This window comes from Orbicella faveolata, unplaced genomic scaffold, assembly GCF_042242905.1.
Source record: "Orbicella faveolata isolate gen_17 unplaced genomic scaffold, um_ofav_v1 contig_35, whole genome shotgun sequence".
Taxonomy (NCBI): domain Eukaryota; kingdom Metazoa; phylum Cnidaria; class Anthozoa; order Scleractinia; family Merulinidae; genus Orbicella; species Orbicella faveolata.
In genome coordinates, this window is record NW_028301564.1 from 9,919,859 (window position 1) to 9,941,911 (window position 22,053).

Sequence of the window (22,053 nt, forward strand, 5' to 3'; positions counted from 1 at the left end):
TCTGATATCCTAGCTGAGTGAACAGTAAATCACAATTCCACCTTGTCACCCACAGAGGGATCACATGAGATAGCATTGCGCCGGCGTGAACTCAGTGCGTTGTTGCCTTCGTTGTGAACGGATTGTCTTTTCTGTCCTGCGAAAACTTGGTTTTTGCCACACACAATGCCGCCTGATTCGCCTACTAAGACATCGAAAGAAATTCATGTAGAGATACACCCGGTACCAGGAGAGAGACCTTCCAAGTCTTCGAGACGCGGCAATGATAAAGACGGGAAAAAGGTCATAATTGACTCCCGTCAACACGATGAAGACATGGCAAGCGTTCAGATCAGTGCTTTGCAAAAATCTATGGAACAAGGCTTTTCCCGGATGGCCGAGTCACTGACCACGGCCCTAACACAAACCCTTGAGAGGTATGTGTGTGAGGAGGTCACCGAGGGTGACTTAAACGACAACAAGAAGATCTGTTAGATTTTATAACCGCGCTTTTAAAATTTAACTGTTTGCTTAGCACTACCGTCGGAACGGAGTGCACATTCCAAAGTAGTCATTGATGATTCTTTTCTTACTGTAGACATCACATCACTTGATCAACACAAACTGTATTATTGCACCATCAGTGGTAGCCATTGACAAATCTCCGATGACCTAATGGTCTTAATCTTTGTAGAACTTTCTTCGGGATATGTATGGGCATGAACGATATAAATGACACGATAATAACACTATTAACAACAGCTTTCTTTCTTAAAAGTCATGATTAAATTTAATTGGTGTTTTCCACGAGTAAAGGGCTAGTAAAGTAGTCACACAAGTCATATAATTTAATAATAAAACTCTATCCCGACCGATGTATCGATTTTGGTCACTCCAGTGACCACAGATTGAAAACGTGACAGAAAATTGGCGTTACTTTCGATTCTCACCAAATTTGGACAGTGGGATGATCTCATCATTAGCCAATTATAGGCCATCTTTCAGCTCTTTTCGTCATATCTCCCCCACGGGAGAATTTTGTCAAGTTAGCTAATTTAGTATGCAAGCCAACGTAATGGCGGTCACCGTCGACGAAATGTTTATTTGCTCAAAATTGGGGCAAAATCTTTCAGAGATGGAAATCAGGACATTTGTAAGGATACAGAAAGTAATTTGGGGCCGGTTGCTGGCTTCTAAGGCTGAATTTATCCAGAAGTAAGCTGTATTTTCGTTTTCGTGCCGAAAGCCACGCGATGAAATATTATCGGCTTGTTATGCCCTCGTGTTCTGTCTTTTCTCTTGGCCTTTTTTGTAGCCCGCGAAGGCCAGTCTTTCGTCTAAATCAGTTGAAAAAAGTTCGAAAAAGATGTTCCCATTCAAGTTTAAGCTCTCAGGCGATAATTCTGGAGATTTTTGGCCGAAACGTTCGGCTTTGTTATGTTCGTGTTTTTCGGTTGCTATGGGCGACCGTGGCTTCCTTTGTTAGGTCAAGTCTGGGGAGTGAGGTCACAAAAAAGTTCGAATTAATTCTGGTTTTGTTCGATTTCGCTGAAATTTTAACACGATAAAACTGGATTGTTAACGAATAGATTTACTGCCTGCCGATGTGTGGTAGCTATTAACGCTGAAGTGTTATATCGCTTCGAAGTCAGGGTTTTGAAGAGATTTTTTTGCAACGTGTGGGTTCGGCGTGATTTTGTAATCGGAGGTTTTTGTTGACCCCGAAAGAAAAAATATCCGGAAAAGGTCATTTCATCGACGATTCAAAGGAATATAAATATGTATATGTTCCGAGCTAAATTTCTGGTGAAAAAATATAATTTTTGACGAAGGCTGGGTTTTTAATTTTTTCCCGCGAAAGTCAGTATCGGAGATGAGATCTATTAATGTTTCAACAGCTTTTGGCGAGTAAACATCACACGTTCCGTGACTCAAAATTTGGCCGAGTGGAAGCTTGGGTCTGGTCGCAGACAAAACTACGAAACAAGAAGATCTGTTAGATTTTATAACCGCGCTTTTAAAATTTAACTGTTTGCTTAGCACTACCGTCGGAACGGAGTGCACATTCCAAAGTAGTCATTGATGATTCTTTTCTTACTGTAGACATCACATCACTTGATCAACACAAACTGTATTATTGCACCATCAGTGGTAGCCATTGACAAATCTCCGATGACCTAATGGTCTTAATCTTTGTAGAACTTTCTTCGGGATATGTATGGGCATGAACGATATAAATGACACGATAATAACACTATTAACAACAGCTTTCTTTCTTAAAAGTTATGATTAAATTTAATTGGTGTTTTCCACGAGTAAAGGGCTAGTAAAGTAGTCACACAAGTCATATAATTTAATAATAAAGCTCTATCCCGACCGATGTATCGATTTTGGTCACTCCAGTGACCACAGATTGAAAACGTGACAGAAAATTGGCGTTACTTTCGATTCTCACCAAATTTGGACAGTAGGATGATCTCATCATTAGCCAATTATAGGCCATCTTTCAGCTCTTTTCGTCATATCTCCCCCACGGGAGAATTTTGTCAAGTTAGCTAATTTAGTATCCAAGCCACCGTAATGGCGGTCACCGTCGACGAAATGTTTATTTGCTCAAAATTGGGGCAAAATCTTTCGGAGATGGAAGTCAAGACATTTGTAAGGATACAGAAAGTAATTTGGGACCAGTTGCTGGCTTCTAAGACTGAATTTATCCAGAAGTAAGCTGTAATTTCGTTTTCGTGCCGAAAGCCATGCGATGAATTAATATTATCGGCTTTTTCTGCTGTCTTGTTCTGTTTTTCTCTTGGTCTTTTTTGTAGTCCGCCGAGGCCAGTCTTTCGTCTAAATCAGTTGAAGAAAGTTCGAAAAAGATGTTCCCATTCAAGTTTAAGCTCTCAGCCGATAATTCTGGAGTTTTTTGGCCGAAACGTCAGCTTTGTTATGTTCGTGTTTTTCGGTTGCTATGGGCGACCATGGCTTCCTTTGTTAGGTCAAGTCTAGGGAGTGAGGTCACAAAAAAATTCTAATTAATTCTGGTTTTGTTCGATTTCTATGAAATTTTAACACGATAAAGCTGGATTGTTAAGGAATAGATTTACCGCCTGCCAATGTTTGGTAGCTATTAACGCTTAAGTGATATATCGCTTCGAAATCAGGGTTTCGAAGAGATTTTTTTGCAACGTGTGGGTTCGGCGTGATTTTGTAATCGGAGGTTTTTGTTGACCCCGAAGGAAAAAATATCCGAAAAAGGTCATTTCATCGATGATTCAAACGAATATAAATATGTATATGTTCCGAGCGAAATTTCTGGTGAAAAAATATAATTTTTGACGAAGGCTGGGTTTTTAATTTTTTTCCCGCGAAAGTCAGCATCGGAGATGAGATTTATTAATGTTTCAACAGCTTTTGGCGAGTAAACATCACAGGTTGCGTGACTCAAAATTTGGCCGAGTGAAAGCTTGGCTCTGGTCGCATACAAAACGAAACAAGAAGATCTGTTAGATCTTATAACTGCGCTTTAAAAATGAAATAGTCCATGGGCCAGACCCTCTTAGATGTACCACTCAGAGGGACCAGCTGAGAGTGTGACAAATTTGAAGCTAAGTTGGGGGTGATTACAAGATGTTATGATAGCAACCCCAAAAGAGTAGCTTTCTTGTATATTTTATTGGCTGAAATATCACCAAAATTCGCTTTTGCATGAAAACGAGGCTTGTTTTCAAAAGTCATATTAAAAATATTAAGCTGGATCAAAAATAGTCTTCACACATATAAATACAACAAGAAAGAACACAAATCATTTTTTAGGAACCAAATTTCAATTTACCTCTTTAAAAGCGATGATATAGTAAGTTATGGATTACTTCAAATATTGCAATGCATTATGGGGAAATTCAAGATGGCGACCTTCACGGCAGGTAAGTACTTTTGACTTATTCACTGATTTCGATAATCTTTAAGTAGAGATCGGATTAGAAATCAACAATATATACAAAATATTAGCTGTATAACTAAACAATAAGCATTTTTATGACGATATAGTGATATTTTTACCCTCAAATTATATAAAAACTTACAGTCCTTCGAGATCTACATGGACTCGACAGCCCAGCACTGTGTTGCCTTAATCATTAATTCCCATCGTTTGTAACCCGGTATGTGTTTAAAACTCAATAAAAGCTATAACAAGTAGCTACATAACTAAACAATCAGCATTTTGATGGTTGTCTTGTGAGATTGTGAAATTGTGAAATCGAAGAGGAGAAGTATCGAGTCTGTGGATGATGAAACTGTACCTATCTATAATGCCGGCGAGCGCTGTGGGCCCCATACTAGAGGATATGTGGAGGTCAAGTTAAATCAAATCATGGAATGTGCATGGAGAAAGAACTTGCTATGGGTTTTAGTACGCATTCATGCAAGTCAGAAGCAATCTGTTCCTGGTTGGAGTGGTTTCAATATTTTGGTGCGTAATAACCAAGAAGTTGCCAAGGATAACGTGGGCTATCTTCCAACAATCAATGCCCCAGCGACGAACATGTCAGCTGTGTACCAGGTCCTCATCAAGTCCCTACAGATTAAGGAAACTTTAAACCTCCAAAGCATAGTTGTTGTGTTTGATCAGGCACTGTATGCTAAGGCTACTGAGATAAAGTGGAAACACAGGGCACAGGTTAATGACCTTGTGTTGAGAATGGGTGTGTTCCATACCATTTGCACTTTCTTGTCAGTGATCGGAAAGTGTTTCCAAGATGCTGGTTTACGAGACGTAATAGTCGACTCTGGAGTAATTGCTGAAGGATCTGTGGCTGGTGTTCTAGAAGGCCGTACATATAATCGCGCCGTACGATTTCACAAGCTCATGTATGAAGCTCTTAACAGGCTAGCATGGATGGGATTTAACTCTTGGATTGAGGAACATCATAAAGAGAAGAAGCCTACTGTTGATGCGTTTTTAAAAGGACTGAAAGCGCTCTGTGATAACACATGTGAACAAGAATTCAAAGACACAGTGGAGAGTCCCTCATTTGAAGAAGTACCGCAACTGTTCTGCTTGTATACGAGCTATCTCCGACATGATAATGGGAAGCTATCGAAGTTCTGGATGTCTTATGTTGACATGGTGGAAATATTACTTGGTCTGTTAAGAGGATCTCGGGAGGGAGATTGGGATCTTCACCTGTCATATATTAGTGAAATTGTCCCGTGGTGTTTCGCATATGATAACCTTAACTACGCCAGGTACCTTTCAGCATATCTGCATGAAATGTCACATCTACCAGCAGAGCATCCGGACACCCTGGAATACTTGCGATCCGGAGGATTTTCTGTTCAGATTGCCGAAGACAACCCTTCTGGGAGAATAGCTGTTGATCAGACGTGCGAGGAGACTGTCAACAAATACACTCAAACGTCAGGAGGAACTAAAGGTTTCAGTCTAAGGCCTAATGCAGTAAGGAAATTTTGTAGCTTACTGTTCTTGTTGACGCTACGTCTAGCGATTTCGAACTCACGCTCTGTTGAAGAGACTCGAGGAGCCCGTTGAGAATTGAAAGATAGAGCAAGCGAGGTTCGACTACAAAAACAAATAAAAATACATGTGAAGAAGAGCCGAGCGATATGAGAAATACAGGACAGAATATAAAGACATACAAATGTTTCCTGGCTGTAGCGTAGACGATGAAGCTAGGTAGAATAGATTCCGCAACGATATTAACTTGAAGCTAGAAAAAACGTTGAAAAGATTGGCGCGCTAGAAACCGTAGCGTTTAAATAGTAGTAATTTGCATACATAAATGGCAAGCAAAACTAAAAATTCGCACGTGAAATCCTACAAATTCTACCTGGTCGCTGAATACCGGAGCACCTTCCTGAGGCAACTCAAAGATATATTGCACATCAGCAGTTCTTGTTCCTAACACAAAGATCTGCAACCAACAAGAATACAAAGAGATGAAGTTGATGTTCAATCCATAGTGTCAATTCTTCAAAACACTTGGCTCAACCCATTCAGCCCTGACCTTCAAGACCTCGTCAGTCTTTTCACAGGAAAAGTTGCCACTGTAGAGCACGACTTGCTACAAGCTAAAGATAAAGGAGAGGAAGCCTACAACGCATTCCGAGAGCAACGACTTCAGTCTAATCCACCCAAAGTCAAGTTCCATGATTCAATCACGAAAGCTAAGCTGAAGACTTTTACTCACTTGAACAAGGAGGTATCAGTTAAAGCTGGTAAGAACCAAGAAGTGATCATCAAGGCCGACAGAAGACTGTTTGCTCAAATGATTGTCATCGCAGAGAGCACAGACTTACAGATGAGAGAAGTGTTATCCCATCCTCTCGGACCACTCCCTTGGTCATTAGCTACCGCAGATGGCACTATTCATAGCATATCGTTTAATTTATACTACTCATATGGTTTGTTAGGCGCATTTGATCATATTCACATGTTAATTTGCCCCTTAGAAATATTAAATATTATTATTTTATTATTAAGACGAACAAAGCGTCCTTCGCTAAAGAACTGCATAAAAATGTCGAAGCAGCAGATGCCATTCCCCAACCCTCAGCATGTGTAATAGATGGGATGGCTCTTGTCCAGTGTTTGAAAGGTGATAAGAAGACATTTGCGGCAGTTGCTGAAACTCTTCTTTGCAGAGTTCTAAACGAAGGTGGAACAAGTGACAGGATTGATGTCGTCTTCGACGATTACAGAGAGGAATCCATAAAGAACGCCGAAAGAGAGAACAGGGGTGACGGTTTAGGAAGCGAATACCGCAATATTCAAGCCGAACACAAGGTTAAACAATGGAGAAGATTCCTGTGTAGCTCAAAGAACAAACAAGCTTTCATAGTGTTTGTAACCAGCGAGTGGAAGAAAGAAAAGTACACAGCGAAGCTATCTGGAAAGACTCTGGTTGTTACGTGTGGCGAAACATGTTACCAATTATCGTCTGGAATAATGCAACCTATCAGTGAGCTCGAATCAACCCAAGAGGAGGCTGACACCCGAATCCTCTTACATGCAGCCCATGCAGCTAAATCGAGGTTTGCTGCCGTCGTCATAGTATCAGAAGACACTGATGTGTTGGTACTTCTTTTGGCCTTCAAGAGCTTTATTCCTTCTTCAGTATTCATTAAGAGTGGTTCACAGACCAGAGTCAAGTACATCGATATCTCAAGAGTAGTTGAGAGGGTTGGAGCAAGTGTATGCAGATCACTGCCGGGCTTTCATGCATTCATAGGGTGCGACACTGTTAGTGCTTTTGCCGGACGGGGAAAGGTTGAAGGTTATCGAATTGTAAAGCAAAATGCTGAATTTCAAGAGATGTTCCAGCATTTGGGTATGTTCTGGAATATGTCTGATCACCTGTACCATAGTCTTCAGAAATTTACATGTGCCATGTACTGCAGCAACCCTGGGACAAGCGACATCGAGGAGCTGCGATATCGACTGTTCTGTTTGAAGAGAGGAGACGTTGATTCCAACCAGCTGCCACCCAGCAATGATACGCTGCACAAACACTCGCTACGAGCAAACTACCAGGCTGCTGTCTGGAGATGAAGTTTACAAAGATGCCCAGCCATCCCATCACCAGTGGGATTTGGCTGGTGTAGTGAAGACGACAAGCTGGTCGTAGACTGGATGGGTGGTCAGCCAGCTTCGCAAGCTGTTCTAAAACTACTATCTTGCCAGTGCAGTAGGTCCTGCAAACTTCCATCGTGCTCCTGCATTGTCAATGGGCTGAAATGTACTGATATGTGCCGGCTTCAAGATTGCACAAACAGGCCAAATGATGACGACGATGTGTTATCCGTTGACGACAATGACGATGAAGAAAGCGAAAGGTAAGAATCTCATAACCATAGGAAAAATATGTAATAACTCTCCTTATACATACTCTTACATTCGTAAGGTTTAGTTTCGAATGATGTACTCTTTTTAATGTATCGAGTAACTGTTTGTGGTTGTCATGGCAACCGCTAAATGCTTTAAAATAATTTAGCTGTTATTTTTGTCTGAAATTAAACATGAGTCTTTGTTTACATTTAAGTGAACATGATGCTTGACTGACGCGAGAAGGACAAGTCTCCAATGTGTTTGGTACTGGTATGGCTTCAGAATGGATGATATCAGGACAAAGAAGACTCGTTAAGGGAGCTCTTTAAAACTCATTAGCTGAATAGTTAATCCAGGCCAGTGCTAGAGTGATCTACACATGATTGAACTTTTTGACAACGTATATTGCAGTTGTTATTTTTTAAAATTAGGAAGTGAAAAGCCTTATTTTCAGTGACTTTTATTTCAGTTGTGGACTCATCGACCATTTTCGTCTCCATGGCAACGAGACAACCTTAAAAAAAATTCCTTCTTTTGCAATTGAATCAATGTCATATTCTGCTAGGCCTAAAATGTATAAAATGTTGTTTGAAGAGAATTGCACAATGGACATCGCTCAGAATCTGAAGCTGTTAACCGGATCCGTGGTCATTAGGCAGTTTAGATGACGTCATTTTATCACATGTTTAGAGCAAGAAAGCTACTGATAGAAGCTTGCTATCATACCTTAAAATAGACTTCAGTTATTGCAGATTGAGAAAATACGTGATAGCACTGGTCCCTCCACATGGTACAAAAAAAACACTTTTGGGGGTCTTGGCCCATGGACTAAAACGGTTCGCTTAGCACTACCGTCGGAACGCAGTGCACATTCCAAAGCAGTCATTGATGATTCTTTTCTTACTGTAGACATCACATCACTTGATCAACACAAACTGTATTATTGCACCATCAGTGGTAGCCGTTGAGAAATCTCCGATGACGTAATGGTCTTAATCTAGAGCTTTCTTCGGGATATGTATGGGCATTAACGATATGAACGACACAATAATAACACTATTAACAACAGCTTTCTTTCTTAAAAGCCATGATTAAATTTGATTGGTGTTTTCCACGAGTAAAGGGCTAGCAAAGTAGTCACACAAGTCATATAAAAAAAACCCTATCCCGACCGATGTATCGATTTTGGTCACTTCAGTGACCACAGATCGAAAACGTGACAGAAAATTGGCGTTACTTTTGATTCTCACCAAATTTGTCATATCCCCCCCTCGCGAGAATTTTGTTAAGTTAGCTAATTTAGTATGCAAGCCACCGTAATGGCGGTCGCCGCGGCGAAATGTTTATTTGCTCAAAAATTGCGGCCAAATCTTTCGGAGATAGAAGTCAAGACATTTGTAAGGATACAGAAAGTAATTTGGGACCAGTTGCTGGCTTCTAAGACTGAATTTATCCAGAAGTAAGCTGTAATTTCGTTTTCGTGCCGAAAGCCATGCGATGAATTAATATTATCGGCTTTTTCTGCTGTCTTGTTCTGTTTTTCTCTTGGTCTTTTTTGTAGTCCGCCGAGGCCAGTCTTTCGTCTAAATCAGTTGAAGAAAGTTCGAAAAAGATGTTCCCATTCAAGTTTAAGCTCTCAGCCGATAATTCTGGAGTTTTTTGGCCGAAACGTCAGCTTTGTTATGTTCGTGTTTTTCGGTTGCTATGGGCGACCATGGCTTCCTTTGTTAGGTCAAGTCTAGGGAGTGAGGTCACAAAAAAATTCTAATTAATTCTGGTTTTGTTCGATTTCTATGAAATTTTAACACGATAAAGCTGGATTGTTAAGGAATAGATTTACCGCCTGCCAATGTTTGGTAGCTATTAACGCTTAAGTGATATATCGCTTCGAAATCAGGGTTTCGAAGAGATTTTTTTGCAACGTGTGGGTTCGGCGTGATTTTGTAATCGGAGGTTTTTGTTGACCCCGAAGGAAAAAATATCCGAAAAAGGTCATTTCATCGATGATTCAAACGAATATAAATATGTATATGTTCCGAGCGAAATTTCTGGTGAAAAAATATAATTTTTGACGAAGGCTGGGTTTTTAATTTTTTTCCCGCGAAAGTCAGCATCGGAGATGAGATTTATTAATGTTTCAACAGCTTTTGGCGAGTAAACATCACAGGTTGCGTGACTCAAAATTTGGCCGAGTGAAAGCTTGGCTCTTGTCGCATACAAAACGAAAAAAAAACCACGGGTAAACCATGAACCGCGCTCGGCCCATGGCCGCGCGGTTAAAAAAAACCACGAGTAAACCATTAACCGCGCTCGGCCCATGGCCGCGCGGTTAAAAACCACGGGGACACGGCGGAAATACCTTTTTTGACGTCACAGTAACTGGTCAGTGGTCATCACCATCGGGCTGTGTTGTCCTTCGATCGATCAGTTCTCTGAGATCGGTGTTTGCTTCGTTTTAAGGTTGAAAATATCCTTGATACTTCTCGTTATTGGTGAGTTTGACGTCCTTAAATGGGTTTTTAATACTCAAGCCATCTTCGTAAAGAATAGTGGTACAGGGGAGTCATTTTGTGTGGAGTAATGTGTAGTTTGCTGAGTCGAGCCAGCTCGAGCGGACGAAGCGTGGATCGCGTTGCTTCAGCCGCCCTCGCCGCAGAATTGTCAAAATCAACGATGGGTATCCAGCAAAGCAGAAGATTGGTCCTGTATGCAGGTTTTGCAAGGATTTTGAAGACTGGTTGGATTTAAAGTGTAATTTGCGCGAAATGGTTAAGGTACTACATGTAAGTCGGGACCGTTTTATTCACACTCACTTTGCGCCGACGTGTGGTGCTTGTTCATTGAGATTATATTTCGCAACGCGTCCAAGAAACTTTGATAAGAATTTGTCTTTTAAGACTGGCGTTTTGGCGTTTCTATCACCTTTCTGACTTTCTGCGCCTTTTGGAACGGGTGAAATAAATTTTTTGTACCTGTCGTTTGCTGTCAGAATAAAACATTTGTTACATTTGTTCATTTCATTCGCAAGATATTTCTGTATCATTAAAGATTGTTTAAGCCTACATTCATATAATGGTGGCGTTTGCGAAGGGAGTAGAAATCGAAAATATTGTGATTTGTTGGCCGCAGTGAACGCTAGAAATACTGAAAACATTCAAGACCGCTCAATATGTTCGGTTCATTGACAATTTTTCCCTGCTTGAGGTCTTTTTTGTTTACATCGATTAAATGTTGATAGTACATGGAAATTTTCAAGACCGTTTCCTTGTACATGTATGCACATGTAACTAAATATTTTAAAATGCCCAAACACCTGTATTTTTTTACAAGAAACCGCTTCCACTTATGGGATGTGGTCAAGTTTCACTTCTTTTGATGCTGAAAAGACATTCAACATTTCAGAGAGGCAGTAATCAACTCCTCAATGAAACCCACTAGTTTATTTTGTTTACTCAGTCATTTGAAGCTTTTCGATTTCTATTTCCCTATCTTACATGTGCATTGTATCAACTTATATAAATAATTGACTGTTGTTGTTTTTCCTTTCATTTAATTTAATTCAGATGAGCTTTGCTCAATCATTACAAAATAATTTTTACATTGCAATCATACATGTACATATCACATGCTTTGAATCAATATGAAATTAATTATGATCCCCTTAGTAATAATATTGTATCATCCTCCCTTCTGTAAGATTCTTACTTAACTTGTAACCACTTTATTACAAGACATTATAGCACCTGATGGCAATAAATTATATATATGTAATTATATGTATTTATTTTTTTTCCTGTGATAAATTGGCTAACAAGTGGGTTTGTTTATGCCTTTGTGTCTCTGAATTGGCTTACTGTCGTCTACAAACCATTGGTAATATATCTTCGCTGCATCTAACTCAGATACTTTCTTACAAATTAATATTTATTACATTTAGTTCATCACTTAAGTTCTACAACATTGCTTTTCTCCAGTGAGAAATTTTGTGCAAAGTCTGAAGTTGTAAGTTGCAAAAACAAGTTCTGTCAGTAGTTGCGAATCACTTAAAATCAGGCTTTGGTACAGTAAACTGAATGGCAGAAAGCGAGGAAATTAGAAATTGTCTCAAATACACAAGTGATAAAAGAGGTAAAGTTGACTGAAATCTACAGACTCCTTTTTTTAGGTTTAGGGTTAAGGTTAGGCCTAAGGGACAAGGTGGGAGGTGCGGTGGCCTTGTGGTTAGTGCACTCAGCAATGGATCGAGCGGTCCTTGTTCGAGCCCTGGCCAAGGACATTGTGTTGTGTTTTTGGGCAAGACACTTTTACTCTTACGGTGCCTCTCTCCACAAAGGTGTACATATGGGTACTGATTAATTTAATCCTGGGGGTAACTCTGTGATCAACTAGCATCCTATCCAGGGGGTAGTAGAAATACTCCTAGTCGGTTCATGCTACAGAAACCGAGATAAGCCTGGCCTGATGGGCCACTCGGCTCTATGCAGACTTTACCTTTTACTTAGGGACAAGGTACTGCATCAAGTGGGGGAAGGGACAGTGAAGTCAGAACCTCCCACTTCCCATACCCTGTTCTCCCACTTCCCATACCTCTATCTCTTGACTCCCACCCTTGTTCATCCTGCTCCTGTCCCCTGTAAATTAAGAGACTCAAAACACATCCTAGTCATTTAGCTGCACAGTCGTTAGGCATTTCCTTTTCTTTTTTTCCTTCGTTTTCAGCCTTGCTACTTTTCCCCACGTCTTTCAAGTGAATGACCTATGACGTAACCACTGTCAAAAGGTTTCATTTTGAGCCTCATTTTGAGCCCAAGGGTGAATTTTTCTTTGCCCGTCGGCCTAGAAGTCTCTAAAGACACTAAATGAAAGTCAAGTAACATTTTAAGTTCTTGTTTTTGAAAATATTTGAAGCCTTAATGAATGACAAAAATTAGCATTTTACATTTCTCTCCGGATTCCTGCCTCCTATTCTCCCGGGCTCTTACCCCTTATTCTCCCTGGCTCCTGCCCTCTGCCTCTCCCCACCATCAACACATGGCTGAATGGTGAGGAGAGGAGTTGCCATATGGAGAGCATTGGTCAGTATACTCTCAGTTGGTGTTTTTAAAGCATTGATGTTGTGGAAATCATCCATGGACAGTATCTAAAAGGATTTTGCTGAGCCAGAATGAAAAAATGTACAATAGAAGAAGTTTTCTATTGGGAAATCCAGATAATAGTAATATGTAAACAAATATTAATTTTAGCAAGTTATACAGAGTCTCAGGCTCTAAGGTAATGTGGTCAGAAATTGTCTGGGTGGCCTTATTATCAGAAGATTGTTGTGTGAATACAGAGGGGATAGCCTATTTATAACTAAAAATGAAATTCATTTATTGAGTTTTAACTGGAAGTTGTCATTACCCAGATTTTATAGTATTTTTATTGTCTTACAATAACATATGCATGTATTTTTAATTATCCTTTAAACAGCTTTGTATTCCATGTCTTCTGCCATCTTTAGATAATCAGATGTCATGTACTTCTTGTGGTTTTTTTTCTAAACTCTAATAGCTATGCAACTAGTTTAAAATAATTTTCACACTTTAGAGGCGCTATAAGCAAAATACAGAACTGCAACAATTCGAAATTATGACAAGAAACAAAGAAACAATAATAAACATGAAAATTTAAAATTTTATTTTCGCCAACCTCAACCTTCCTGAAGTCTAGTGTGATTAAAATTGGATATTTAACCGCGCGGCCATGGGCCGAGCGCGGTTCATGGTTTACCCGTGGTTTTTTCGTAGTTTTGTCTGCGACCAGACCCAAGCTTCCACTCGGCCAAATTTTGAGTCACGCAACCTGTGATGTTTACTCGCCAAAAGCTGTTGAAACAATAAATCTCATCTCCGATACTGACTTTCGCGGGAAAAAATTAAAAACCCAACGTTCGTCAAAAATTATATTTTTTCACCAGAAATTTCACTCGGAACATATACATATTTATATTCCTTTGAATCGTCGATGAAATGACCTTTTCCGGATATTTTTTCTTTCGGGGTCAACAAAAACCTCCGATTACAAAATCACGCCGAACCCACACGTTGCAAAAAAATCTCTTCAAAACCCTGACTTCGAAGCGATATAACACTTCAGCGTTAATAGCTACCACACATCGGCAGGCAGTAAATCTATTCGTTAACAATCCAGTTTTATCGTGTTAAAATTTCAGCGAAATCGAACAAAACCAGAATTAATTCGAACTTTTTTGTGACCTCACTCCCCAGACTTGACCTAACAAAGGAAGCCACGGTCGCCCATAGCAACCGAAAAACACGAACATAACAAAGCCGAACGTTTCGGCCAAAAATCTCCAGAATTATCGCCTGAGAGCTTAAACTTGAATGGGAACATCTTTTTCGAACTTTTTTCAACTGATTTAGACGAAAGACTGGCCTCGGCGGGCTACAAAAAAGACCAAGAGAAAAACAGAACAAGACAGGAGAACAAGCCGATAATATTTCATCGCATGGCTTTCGGCACGAAAACGAAAATACAGCTTACTTCTGGATAAATTCAGCCTTAGAAGCCAGCAACCAGCCCCAAATTACTTTCTGTATCCTTACAAATGTCCTGATTTCCATCTCTGAAAGATTTTGCCCCAATTTTGAGCAAATAAACATTTCGTCGACGGTGACCGCCATTACGTTGGCTTGCATACTAAATTAGCTAACTTGACAAAATTCTCCCGTGGGGGGGATATGACGAAAAGAGCTGAAAGATGGCCTATAATTGGCTAATGATGAGATCATCCTACTGTCCAAATTTGGTGAGAATCGAAAGTAACGCCAATTTTCTGTCACGTTTTCAATCTGTGGTCACTGGAGTGACCAAAATCGATACATCGGTCGGGATAGAGTTTTATTATTAAATTATATGACTTGTGTGACTACTTTACTAGCCATTTACTCGTGGAAAACACCAATTAAATTTAATCATGACTTTTAAGAAAGAAAGCTGTTGTTAATAGTGTTATTATCGTGTCATTTATATCGTTCATGCCCATACATATCCCGAAGAAAGTTCTACAAAGATTAAGACCATTAGGTCATCGGAGATTTGTCAATGGCTACCACTGATGGTGCAATAATACAGTTTGTGTTGATCAAGTGATGTGATGTCTACAGTAAGAAAAGAATCATCAATGACTACTTTGGAATGTGCACTCCGTTCCGACGGTAGTGCTAAGCAAACAGTTAAATTTTAAAAGCGCGGTTATAAGATCTAACAGATCTTCTTGTTTATGATAAAACATACCTTGGTGAATTCTTCCTCGAGTTGAGGCCAGATTTTGAACCCTTTTGGGGATTCAGTCCTACACTTGTTACACCAACGTGTCCAAGATTTATACGAAGTACTGCTTCGATTTCGGCCAACCTGGTCTATAATTCGGTGATACCGAGTGAGGACAGGATGACCGTGTTTACTTACGTGAGTGCCCCCAATCGAACACGAGCATGTCTTCCCGACGAATTTGATGGAAATGCCGTTTACATACCGATTTATACGGTTAAAGCCCATCAATTCAACAAACTTGAGAAGTTGATGTCCTCAGAACACCGCTACAGCAACATAAAAGCTGCCTAGTTTTAGCCTTAGCGCACATCGTAACGTAAATTGCCACTGACTCGCCACTTTCGAGCATGAACTCTAACGAAACAACAACAATTTTACACCGTGTGCAAGTTCAGTTTGCAAGTTCAGAAGCATGTTACGTGGAATGAGGCAAAAGGCACTGCACAAAATAGGGTTAGGTGGCGCGCGCTAGTTGAGGACCTATGTTCCACTTAGGAACGAAGAGGATTAAGTAAGTAAGTAAGCAAGTTCAGTTTGTCTTTGGCACAATATATAATATTAACTGAGAACTGTCCAACAAATGAGCGGAGTTTAAAAGCTAAGTTTACAGTGTGCGCTCTAAGTTTTGTATCTTGCTGTCGACAAGACTCGCTGCGAAAACAATGTAAAAGTTGCAGACATTGCGTCGCAGACATTTTGTAATTTTGTTAAGGTGTACCGCTGACCAGCAAAATACTGTATCGCGCCCCAAAAAACGTATTCCCGCGGTGTCAACCACGGGTAAACCATGAACCGCGCTCGGCCCATGGCCGCGCGGTTAATAACTTGTCAAACCCCTCACAAGACAAACCCAGCCAGAAGGCGGGAAAATCGTCTTCACCGAGCGAGCAGATGGATGTTGATGCCTCGGTCAATGACCTTTTGTCTGATGCCAAAGAACATGGCAATGGAAAGCAACATGAAGTCGACGAATCAGTTGGAGACTTCCTCAAAACTTTTCAAAATGACCTGAAGTCGGAGGAGACGGGACCTCCCATCCATGAAGAGCTCGCTAAAATTGTGACGCGTCTCGTGGGAGACGGCATGTTAGAAGAACGGCTGCAAGAGAAGATAAACAAATATCCGCAGCCGGAAAACTGTGAAGGTTTGACGAAAGTTCGAGTTAACCAACTGATTTGGGATAACCTCAGCTCCACCATCAGGTCGCAAGACTTGAAATTCCAAAAAGTGCAAACGTCTGTCGTTAAGGGCATGACAGCTCTTGCTCGCGTCACTGACGCCATCTTGAAACGAGTTAATGAGATAAATGGCGGGAAAGTGCTCGCCCAAGAGGCAATAGACAGCCTTTCTCTTTTGGCACATGCAAATACCGGAAAGATTTCCGTATAACCCCATACATTTATTATGCATGCAGAATTATCAATTATGTATGCGCTCTATTGTTTTTGAAGACAATAGGAATTCCCGAGGGTATTGAATATATACATTGATAATTACTACTTACTGTATGAATAAAAGAGGATTTCATTGCGCGCTTTTGCGCGCTGTCTTTTCGCTGATTCTCTTCTTCCCCTAGCTCCATTCTTCTCTCTTTTTCTTCTCCATATTATCCAGGCTCCTTGCGCATTTTTTTTCCTTTATTCACCTTGTACCCCTGCAGGTCTCGAGCCACTTACCTTTCGCATACCTCTCGCTTACCAGTCTCTCTTCCACACCACTACACTACGAGGTTCAGTTGAGAATTTGTACTCGAAAAATGATTTTTATTTTACTTCACTCGTTCACATTGCCAAAAATTTACATTACAATTGAATTATTCCTCTGTTTAAAGCATGTTTCACGCTGCACGAAAACACGCGTCGCATGTTTTTATCACTAGCTCCCTGGTGAATATAAAGGGGATGATTTATTTCTTTCTCCCTGTTGCCTCTACTCTCTTGTCATTTACAGTTTACCGTTTTCATAGGAATGTCTAATCTAAACTTTTTTAAATTGTGTAAAATTTTGGCGCATCACGATCAGTGCATACAGTAGTGCAAGGAACACAACCGGCTCGCGTCGTCAGTTATGTGTCCACAGGAAAATTGTAGCAATACATTGACGTGGACACGACGAGCTTCATCGCGAGATGGGTTCGAATGGCGGTGTTCGAGAAGAAAATGCAATGGCATGGCATCAATGCGCCAGAACTCATGGTTTTCTGGAAGCAGGCTGTCCATTGAAAAAGTATTAGCGCTAACGTACGCTTGGGCGCACAAATTTACTATTACTCAAGCAGTGCACGAGACCTCACTAGATGACGAAACCACGTCAACAGAAACGGTGATAGATTGGTATAACTATTGCCGAGAGGTTTGTGTCGACAGAATCATGAATCATCATGCGGGGCAAATAGGCGGACAGGGTAAGACTGTGGAGATTGACGAGTCCAAGTTTGGCAAAACGAAGTACAACCGCAGTCGCTACATCAAAGGACAGTGGGTCTTTGGCGGCATCTGCCGCGAGACCAAGGCCTGCCTTCTTGTTCCGGTATCGCAAAGGGATAAAGACACACTCTTGCCCATAATACGCGCCCACATATTGCGGGGGACACGCGTGATGAGCGACATGTGGAAAGCTTACGATTGCCTAAAAGATGAGGGCTATAGTCATCTCACAGTTAACCACAGCCTAAACTTCGTAAACCCAGACGCAGGTGCGCACACCCAGCGCATTGAAAATACATGGTGGGGAGTCAAACGAAGTATGTCTCGTACAGGAACATCCAAAGATCTCTTTGAAAGCTACCTACAGGAATGGATGTGGCGTAAGCACTATGGAGATGATCCTTTTGGAAACATTATCAAGCATATCGCCGACTTGTACGAAGTGCGCAAAGATGCGTAAATTGTTCCTCGTACCACTGTATGCATTTTTCGTGATCTGATCGCCACTTCATGGAGGAAAGAAACAAAATACACAGCTTGGGTCTGAACTTGAGGAAGGAAATCAAGGGGAAAAAAACGTCGAGAGACGCGACAGGTAAGCTATAATTTTTATTTCACTTTGTTTACATTTACAAAATTAGTATAATAGTGGCTAACCCGCTCAACAGATTATCGCTAACCGCAAGCAGCCGGTTTTGCTTAGGCCTAAACCAGTATTTTTAAGCTTTTTTAAACCAGCGAACAGGTCTAAATCGGTATTATTTTGAGCAGTTTTAAGCTTGTGTTCAGTTTAAAAATACGGTAAATGCGGCCCAAATTATGATATTTTGCATCGGATGTCCGTAATTTAGACCTAAAACTCGAGAAATTATTCTAAGTCTCAAAGAAATCGTTCCATTTTTGCGTATTTTAAATAGAAAATTGGAAAAAAAAGTCTAAAAGTATGCGACAAGAGTTATTCAAATCAAATAAGTCTCAAAGGAGCGCTATTGTTTACTCTATTGTTTAGTCAAACAAAGAACTGTATGCATAATAAATGTATGGGGTTATACGGAAATCTTGCCTAAATACCGAGCTTAATAATAGAAGGAAAGAGCTCATAAAACCGGACCTACACACGGATTACAAACACCTTTGCTCAGCGTCTACAAGAGTGACAGCTGAACTCTTCGGAGACGACTTGTCGAAGCAAGTCAAGGATATCTCCGAAGTAAACCGTGTTGGCCGGAAGGTAACTACTTCCACCGTCACTCGTCATAAAGGCCCGACCCACTCTAACTTTGGATACAAAAGCCAATTGTCTGGTGGTAGAGGGAAATTTTTTCGAGCAAGAGGAAGTCAGAAGCATTTTTTAGGCTGGCGAAAGACCGCAAGTCGCGGTTCTGCCACACAGAATTCAGACAAGTTTCCCAAGTCGAAGGGTCAAAGCAAGTAAACAAAGCTTCTGAGGACTTACCTGAGGTAAGTCAAAAAATTATGTCTTGTAGAACCAGGACAAACGGCAGGTAGATTGAAATTATATTTTCCTGAATGGAGAGAATTGACTTCTGATCCGCAGATTCTCAAAACCCTCAAGGGTTTTAATGTTGATTTTGTTGACTGCCCTCCTGTACAAATGCTTCCCCCAAAGGAAATCGCTTTTAATTCGGAAGAATCACAGATTATCAGTTCAGAATTAGACAAACTTCTGACAAAGGGGGTCATTGTGAAATCACAGCACTGTCATGGAGAATTTCTCTCTACTATATTTCTTCGTAAAAAGAAGACTGGAGGGTATAGGCTCATTCTCAATTTGAAGAACTTAAATCAATATATTAGCAACCATCATTTTAAAATGGAAAGCTTAACTTCAGCAATCTTGCTTATGACACCTGGATGTTATATCGCATCTGTAGACTTGCAAGATGCATATTATTCGGTTCCAATCAATGAGAAATGCCAAAAATATTTGAAGTTCTCCTGGCAGGGGGAGTTATTTCAGTTTACTTGCCTCCCTAATGGTCTTGCTTCTGCTCCCCGACTGTTTACGAAATTGCTTAAGCCTGTTTACTCCACCTTAAGGCAAATGGGACACACAAATGTGGGCTACATTGATGATTCCTACTTACAAGGGCCCTCATTTAATGACTGCGGTAATAATGTTCAGGACACTGTCCACCTTTTCACCAAAGTGGGTTTTCTTCTAAATCAAGAAAAATCAATTCTTGTACCCAGCCATGAGTTAACATTTTTGGGCTTTATCTTAAACTCACTCACGATGACAGTGAGACCAACACCAGAGAAAGCTGAAAAGCTGAAACAGAAATGTTTAACTGTATTGACAAAAACTCATGTTTCAATTCATGATGTCTCAGAAGTGATAGGTTTAATGGTTTCTATGTTCCCTGGTGTTGAATATGCAAAGCTTTCCTATAGAAGTCTAGAAATAGACAAAATCAAAGCTCTGAAAGAAAGTAGGGGAAACTACAACTCCGTAATGACATTGTCAGTCACATCAGTCATAGACCTCAAGTGGTGGATCAAAAATGTTGAGAGCTCGTTTAAGTGGATATCCCATGGGGATCCATTACTCTCCCTGTATTCTGATGCCTCAAAAGAAGGGTGGGGGGCAGTGTGCAAGGGAGATAAAGCAGGAGGTCGATGGACTGTAACTGAGTCTAAATGTCACATCAATGAGTTAGAAACACTTGCTGCTTTTTTTGCTTTGAAATCATTCTGCCACTCAATGACAAATTGTCATATTAACATTTACATAGATAATACCACTGCTGTCTCTTACATAAATGCCATGGGTGGGACTCATTCTTTGGAATGTAATAAGATTGCACGTGAAATTTGGACCTGGTGCATCCAGAGAAATATCTGGGTGACAGCAATCTCATTACCAGGTAAAGAAAATGTTGATGCTGATAGGGAATCTAGAACATTTAATGATAACACAGAATGGTCTCTCAGTGAAAATATTTTCCACAGCATTGTTGAGACCTATGGCATGCCATCCATTGATCTTTTCGCATCTAGAATTAACAGAAAAGTTTCACGTTATGTGTCATGGAGGCCAGACCCTGATGCACAATTTGTGGATGCTTTCTCTTGCTGTTGGTCTCAAGAACAATTTTATGCTTTCCCTCCTTTTAGGCTGATACTTCGTTGTTTAAAGAAAATCGAAATGGAGAAAGGGGAAGGGATCATAATTGTTCCAGTCTGGCCCACCCAACCTTGGTATCCAAAGCTGATGAGTCTTTTGGTCGACAAGCCCAGACCGTTACCATTGACAAGAGGGACATTGTATCTTCCAAGCAAGCCCAGTCAACCACATCCCATGGAGGGCAAACTGAAACTAATTGCATGCAAGTTATCGAGGAATCCCTTACGGAGCAAGGCATTTCTGCAGAAGCTACCAAGATTATCCTCAAGTCGTGGAGGAAAGGCACATCTAAACAGTACCAATCCTACTACAAAAATGGCTTGACTTCTGTCATAGAGAACAGATTAGTACAGTTCCTCTCTCTTTAGCGCAAGTCAGAGTTTCTACTGACTTTATTTAACAGTGGTCTTAGTTATAGCAGCCTTAATACTGCTCGTTCAGCACTTTCTTCAATACTCCCTTCAATAGATGGTATCCCAGTTGGGCAACATCCTTTAGTTATTAGGTTTCTAAAGGGAGTATTTGAATCTCGCCCAGCGATGCCTCGTTATACAGCAGTTTGGGATGTAAACCAAGTTCTTGATTACTTAAAGACTTTGTCCCCTGTTAACGAGATTTCTCTCAAGAGTTTAACTCTGAAGCTCACAATGTTATTAGCTCTAGTCACTGCTCAAAGGGGGCAATCCCTTCTTTTTCTCAATGTGGACAGCATGATAGATTCTGGCTCCTCTATAGTGTTCAGACTTCAAGAGCATGTTAAACAGTCCAAACCAGGGTCCAAGGGTATGGTGATTGAACTTAAATCATTCACAGATCCAAGACTTTGTGTTGTGACCACTCTTAAGGAGTATCTGACAAGAACAAAGTTTGCAAGGGAGACTTGTTCATGTAGTCAACTGTTGCTAAGTTATGTTAAACCGTACGGTCCAGTGTCTAGAGACACGATTAGTCGTTGGGTTAAGTTTGTATTACAAAGTTCAGGCATTGATGTTAACATTTTCAAGCCTCATAGCACAAGGTCAGCTTCAACTTCTAAGGCAAAGCTGAGTGATGTTCCATTAGCAGATATTCTTGACAAGGCTGGATGGAAGTCAGAATCCACCTTTGCTAAATTCTATGACAAAAAGATTGTGGAAGACATGTTTGCCAATAAAGTTTTGCAGTAATATGTTCACTTGTGTGAAATTATTTACTACTAGCCTGTGCATCTGTCTTTGAGGTCTCATGTGATCCCTCTGTGGGTGACAAGGTGGAATATAGAAGTTGAACGAGACTTACCGGAAGTCGAAGTTCGACTGGGATTCCACCTTTGTCACCATACA

The 22,053-nt window shown here is 40.6% G+C and overlaps 3 protein-coding genes and 2 pseudogenes across 3 annotated transcripts; all 5 read left to right on the top strand.

Annotated features, from left to right (window-relative positions):
- The first annotated feature begins 4,232 nt into the window (after window positions 1–4,232).
- On the top strand, window positions 4,233–5,576 carry LOC149103159 (uncharacterized). The gene has a single exon (XM_089273428.1). It carries the CDS (start codon window positions 4,349–4,351, stop codon window positions 5,525–5,527), a length of 1,179 nt encoding a protein of 392 aa, XP_089129554.1. The 5' UTR covers window positions 4,233–4,348; the 3' UTR covers window positions 5,528–5,576.
- Window positions 5,577–6,185: 609 nt separating this feature from the next.
- LOC149103160 (uncharacterized) lies at window positions 6,186–8,573 on the top strand (annotated as a pseudogene).
- An 8,450-nt stretch (window positions 8,574–17,023) lies between these two features.
- LOC149103161 (uncharacterized) lies at window positions 17,024–18,160 on the top strand (annotated as a pseudogene).
- A 410-nt stretch (window positions 18,161–18,570) lies between these two features.
- LOC149103162 (uncharacterized) lies at window positions 18,571–21,905 on the top strand. The gene is made up of 2 exons (XM_089273429.1): window positions 18,571–19,044; window positions 20,722–21,905. Exon 2 carries the CDS (start codon window positions 21,271–21,273, stop codon window positions 21,895–21,897), a length of 627 nt encoding a protein of 208 aa, XP_089129555.1. The 5' UTR covers window positions 18,571–19,044; window positions 20,722–21,270; the 3' UTR covers window positions 21,898–21,905.
- LOC149103163 (uncharacterized) lies at window positions 19,841–21,055 on the top strand. Its single transcript, XM_089274160.1, has one exon. It carries the CDS (start codon window positions 19,841–19,843, stop codon window positions 21,053–21,055), a length of 1,215 nt encoding a protein of 404 aa, XP_089130286.1.
- Window positions 21,906–22,053: the final 148 nt, after the last annotated feature.

What these genes read in the sequence shown, in the direction of transcription:
- LOC149103159 (XM_089273428.1), top strand. Translation starts at nt 4,349, where the DNA reads ATGGAATGTGCATGGAGAAAGAACTTGCTATGGGTTTTAGTACGCATT.
- LOC149103163 (XM_089274160.1), top strand. Translation starts at nt 19,841, where the DNA reads ATGACAGTGAGACCAACACCAGAGAAAGCTGAAAAGCTGAAACAGAAA.
- LOC149103162 (XM_089273429.1), top strand. Translation starts at nt 21,271, where the DNA reads ATGCCTCGTTATACAGCAGTTTGGGATGTAAACCAAGTTCTTGATTAC.